We start from the raw sequence: 6,000 nt of genomic DNA on the forward strand, positions 1-6,000 counted from the left end.
ATAGGAGATGGATAACTAGATAGGTCATTTCCCCAGTGTAGGAGAATGCCGGGGTGTTGAGGTGGCAGTGTGTGAATGGGTGGGAGTAGGGACATATTCATAGAACCAAGGGGAGGGGAGAGGGGGAAAGGGGATAAAACATTTGAAATATAAGTACATAAAACATCTAATAAAAATAATAAAGAAAAATTAAGAAAAACCCACCAATTTAAACGTTAAATCACATCCAAAAACATGCTCCCAGAAACGTCCAGAATGTTTGTTCAAGTATCTAAGCACTAAAGCTCAGACAAATTGACACATGAAACTAAACAGTCCATCTCCACTTTTCTCTGTAGCTGTCTTAGTTCCCAGTCCCCTTGTTGAGGGGAGTCATCCTTAGTCAGAGTCCTCTACTCTGACTACATTTTAAGACCCTATTTTCAATAACATCATGTACTGATTCCTATGGGGTCTGAGAATATGAATGTTTAGAATCATAAATATACCCCAATGGTATTCATTTCAAAGTAAGCAGAAAGGAGATTCAATGCAGAAGATGGTCATACTTTTATTAAAAAAAAATCTGTGTTTTTAATGTGATCCTGGGGTAATATATTTTCATATGTTCAAATAAGACAGTAAACCAAACTTGAATGTCATTTTATATTTTTTCCCTTTTCACGTTTCTACAGACTAGATGTCAATTTTATTTTTTCTTGTTAGTGGCATCTATATTATTATAAAATTAAGTTTAAGAAAAGAAAATTTTTAGTCTTAGATCTTCAGCAGTTTTCACTTTATACTTATTTCAACATGGAGAATAATAGGTAATATATATATTTTTATTTTCACCATCAAAAAGCAGAATTTTGCTCCCCTACCCACAGAAATAAAAGAAAAGAGAAATAAATACAGGGAAATTACTGAGGGAAAGAAAGGGGTAAATTAATAAGTAGTTATAAAATGAGAACAAATTTTAAACCATACCATTGCTAGTTCTGCTGTGCTGTAGATCATCTTTTTTGTTTTTTTTATATCAGTATCTTGGTTTCTCAGAGCTCTCAAACTCATCCTAAGTGTCAAATATTTCTTTGTGTCTGTCACTAATGATCTAATTTCTTCTTTTCAGATAAGAAAGAACTGTTCCTCTCCAAAGCTGTTCACAAGTCCTTCATTGAGGTTAATGAAGAAGGGTCAGAAGCAGCTGTGGCCTCAGGTAGATACTAAGTCATTTTCTGAATGTTTTTTACTTCTTCCAAATTTATAATTTTTAAATGATCTTGGGTGGAAATGGAGATCCCTTCCAGAAACCATGCCAAAGAGGCCACCCTATTCCAAGTCAGAAGTCAAACATACTAAAGCGGCCAGAATGTTCACAATAGAATGTGAAATATGTCCATACCTAGCCTCCCAATGAGTGACAGTCTGAGAGAAGGTTCTCCTGCAGGGATGTTTGCATAAACGTATTCTCCTAATGTGTATTCAAACATTTTTTTCTTCCTAATTACTCATGGAAGTTGGTTCTTAACTTTTGTGTGTAGAAAGTTGGCTTTGAAAAATTAGACATGCAAATAAGAGTTGATAGATATAAAAATACGTTTAAGTACTTTTAAATATTAATAGTAATACTCATAAGAAAAATTTATTTGGTTTTTGTTTTGTTTTGTTTTTTTGTTTGTTTGCTTTGTTTTGTTTTTGAGACAGGATTTCTGTGTTGCCCAGGCTTCCCTGAAACTCCCTCTGTAGAGCTCTGGCTGACCTGGAACTCAAAAATCAGCCGGCCTCTACCAAGAGTGCCGGAATTAAAGGCATTTACCACTACAGCCTGGCTAAGAAAATATTTTCAAATTATAAAATTTTAAATAGATATATATGTCATTTCGCATTATAGTCGTTAATTGTCCTTTATCATTTTGTGTGTGATAGATATATGTTCATGTGTGCACACATTGGTATGTGTGTGTGTCAGGGGGCGTTTGTAAGGCAGAGGTGGGCATCAAGTATCTTTCTCAGTAGCTCTCCATCTTACTTTCTTGAGACAGTCTTTGTCACCAAATCTGGAGCTTACCAATTTGGTTAGACTAGCAGGCCAGCTACCCTCAAAGAGTCTTTCTTCTTCCCCAGCACTGAATTAAAATGCACCCCATCCTACCATGCCTAGCTTTTTACATGGATGCAAAGGATCCCTCGCAGCTTTACATGGATGCTCAGGTCTTTATGGTTGTGGGCCGAAACGTTAGTGGTTGAGCCTTCTTCCCAGCTCCACCCTTGATTGTTTTGATGGTTGAGGTTTCCCAAGATAACCAAGACTGATTCACCATAGCTCTTCCTGCTTCCTCTGACTGATTTAGGACCACTTCCATTAAGTATTAAACAGATAAAATCAAATTTAGGAAAGCTTTCTGTTACATGGTGATACATTAGCTTACCGGCATATATTATTTATATCCTAATCAGTGATAACAATACTTGCAAGAGGATAAAAAAGCAGTCTTATAGTTTATAGAAAAAAATGATTAAAATTATCAGGTAACTAAGCAGACTATAACAAATAAGTAGGGACCTGAATAACCTGCTTCTCTTACTGCCGAATTTTCCTTTCTTAGCATGTAGAACTGCAGTGTACAACACTTCCTACAGACAACAGAAATACCTTGAAAATATAAAAGACTGACTTAAATTTGACAATCCTTTCTTTCTTCTTCTCCTTAATAGAAAGGGCAGTTTGATTAACATACAAAGATTTGTCCTAGACTAAGGATAATATTTTTACAACAGGAAGAGTGAATCACCCCATTATTTTGGTTGGTGTAGATGGAAAAATGACTTGTATATGGTTGTTTTTTTTTCTCTAATATGGCAAGTATAAATGTTAATGCCATATGCAAGATTTGGGGCAAGGCTTGAGGAACCTGAAGCGGATAGAGACTCCACAGCAAGACTAACAGAGTCAACTAACCTGGACACTTGGGGGCGCCCAGGGAACATCAAGGATTGGGCCTAGGTACCAACCACAGCAGATATGAAACTTGGCCTTCATGTGGATCCCCAACAATGGCAGTGGGGCTCTCCTTGACTCTGTTATCTGTCTGAGGATCTATGTTCCTAACTGGGCTGCCTTTTCTGGCCTCAGACAGAGAGAATGTGCCTAGGCCTGCAGTGTCTTGACTTGCCAGGCTGAGTAGTGACCCAGGAGGCCTTCCCCATTCTCAAACATGGAGAACACAGTGGTGGAGGGTGGGACCATGTGAAGGGGGACTGGGAAGAGGGGATCTTCAATTGGGATGTAAAGTAAATAAATAAATTAATGGAAAAAAGTTAATGCTTTAAAACATTTCTGTCTTTAAAACCCTGCTTTCTGCAGATTGTTACCTTTTTATTAAAGAGACAGACATATCTTTGGAAAGTTCTCATGAGTCTCTGCACATCCATAGATATGTAATTACTTTCTCTCTGCACCATAGGAATGATTGCAATTAGCAGGATGGCTGTGCTGTTCCCTCAGGTTATTGTCGACCATCCATTTTTATTTCTCATCAAGAACAGGAAAACTGGTGAGTGTTTTATGTGAATACAACATTATTTCATAAGCCAAGAAGACATATATATTTAAGATTGTTTCCAATGTTCTTATACTTTTAAAAATAAAAATAATGTATATTTTTACTTTTTTGAACACTGATTACAGGAAATATATGTCTCATGTCTCATGTTTTTTTATTTCACTCTTCTGTTCCCTTCGAAACCAATGCAGGTACAATCTTATTCATGGGACGAGTCATGCACCCTGAAACAATGAACACAAGTGGCCATGACTTTGAGGAACTTTAAATGATGACGTTTGAGTACAAAGGCAGCAGTAGCAAAGCACATTATGTCTTCAAGTGGTATATATTTAGGATTTTTGTTTTAAAGTATTACTTAAGGAAATATTTAAAATAGTTCTGGATAGTAGTAAATCCACGTGACCTATAAGTTAGCCTGTCCAAAAAAAAAAATGTTATCAGTGTAATGACTGTGGTCCCATTGTTGCATTGTGTCTGGTGTGCTGTTGTTTAAAATAAAAGTACATATTGAAAATGTGAACAACTTTTTTCATTTTAGAGCTAGTTGTAGTCTATACAACACTGTATCTGAGATTTGAAAACTATGCCATTTCTTTAGGAATTATAATAAAGTAATCCTACAAGGCAAAAATGTAGAAACCATTGTTTCTGAGTTTTCTCATCATCTTGCAGAATCAACACCAAAGTGAGCGACATACATGTATATAATAAGCAATACTGTGAAGGGAAGGCAAACAGGCCACAGAAATTGAGATTGTCATTTACTGTAGGGCTCCATGACAAAGATTTATGAAAAAAAAGTGGGATACGTAAGGCCCACAGACTTTACTGACTTTGTGTATACTGTAGTATTATACTTTTAAATTATTAAAGTATACATCTTTTATTTATTTTTAAAAGTTTACTGTGACTCAGAATTAATAACAAGCTCAGATATCTCATTAGCTATGCTAGATGGCATCAAGAGCCCCCATAGAGGAATTTCCTTGTACCATTGAAGTTTCAGTGAAGTTTTTGATGTTCGCACAAAGACGAAATCACACAGTGGCACATTCTCTAGACTATACCCAAGAAAGTCACCAAGTGGGACAGTCATGAACCAGCAAAATAGATGTGATTACTTTATAAAAAAGAATCACTGGTAAGTGCATCATATGGAGTCAATGCTTCTTAAACTCACACCTCGTCACCTACTACAAATTAGGTTCTTACCCAAGATATCTAAAGCATAGTAGGGACTACATTTCAGACATCAGAATGATGCCACAGGGATTTGGCCATGAGTTGGTGTTTGTCACTTGGGTTGTAAAAGTTTACTTGAAGTCAGCAGCACATTTTCACAGACAGAGATTAGAGAGAATCAGGGCGAAGGCAGGAGGTAATTAATCTGCACTAATAATACAATGCCCTTGTCAAGCATTGGTGTGATTCCAAAGTATTTCTAGTACATACTATAGATATGTAAGATTCTTCTGTATATTACAACACTTGAAATACAGCTGTTAAAACATGGAGACATTTATATAGGTAATACCCATGAAAGGATTTATGAATATCCCAGGATACGGTACTTAATGCTGAAATCTTTTACAGCTTATATTTTCAGAGGACTCGTAGTTTATTCATAAATCTTCACATTATTATAGAATAGTGCTCTTGTTTTCATTTATAATTTATGGAGCTGGGATGCCTGATGTTAATTCAGAGTTTACATTCTGTGCTAAGACCAGTCTTTATCTCTGTATCCTTCTTGTTAATATGACATATATGGCTATACCTATGTGTTCAATAGTTAGATAAATGTATTGCCTGTAAGGAAAAATAAACATCATTATGCAATCATGTGATTCTGTGACATCCCTAATGCTATGCTTATTAAAAGATATAAGATTAAATTTACTACTTGGAATTTTTAGTATATATATATTTATATTTATATATACATATATAAATATAAAAGTTCGGTGTTATGTAGTTGAAAATGGATGATATTCTCACACTGGTAGAAAGGTTGGAAATAAGAACAACACCAAGCTTTTTCTTGTATTAACTTGGTATTACTCTATGTGCCTCTGTGTGTGTGTGTGTGTGTGTGTGTGTGTGTGTGTGTGTGTGTGTGTGTGTACCATAGCACAGGCATTCATATGCCACAGGATGTATGTGAAAGCAGAGGACAAATATGGGAAGTGGGTTGCCTCTTTCGCCTTGGGATCCCAGAATCACACTTAAGTTATCAAGGATTGTACATCAAGGACTTGTATCCATGAGGCCAACTCACTGGCCTTCAGATTTTTCTTTTCTTTGGACTTTGCTTTTAATTTCAATAGTTTTCTTTCCTTGAAAAAGTAGCATTGTATATTTCCTAATTGTTTCATTCTCTTTACAATGGATAATTACTATAAGTGTACACACACACACACTCACACACACACACTCACACACATACACACAC

At 35.8% G+C, this 6,000-nt stretch overlaps 1 protein-coding gene across 3 annotated transcripts in view; it reads left to right on the top strand.

Annotated features, from left to right (window-relative positions):
• The window catches only part of Serpini1 (serpin family I member 1), an 86,529-nt gene extending 81,139 nt beyond the window's left edge, over window positions 1–5,390 (top strand). For 2 of the 3 annotated variants that reach the window (XM_063281153.1, XM_008761076.4), the window contains 3 exons: window positions 1,112–1,198; window positions 3,447–3,536; window positions 3,737–5,390. In XM_063281153.1, coding sequence (XP_063137223.1) covers window positions 1,112–1,198; window positions 3,447–3,536; window positions 3,737–3,813 — 254 coding nt within the window. In that variant the 3' untranslated portion in view covers window positions 3,814–5,390. The remainder of the gene's footprint in view (window positions 1–1,111; window positions 1,199–3,446; window positions 3,537–3,736) is intronic. The other variant, NM_053779.2, reaches the window with a different exon arrangement.
• Window positions 5,391–6,000: the final 610 nt, after the last annotated feature.

The sequence above is a fragment of the Rattus norvegicus genome, chromosome 2, assembly GCF_036323735.1.
Source record: "Rattus norvegicus strain BN/NHsdMcwi chromosome 2, GRCr8, whole genome shotgun sequence".
NCBI lineage: Eukaryota > Metazoa > Chordata > Mammalia > Rodentia > Muridae > Rattus > Rattus norvegicus.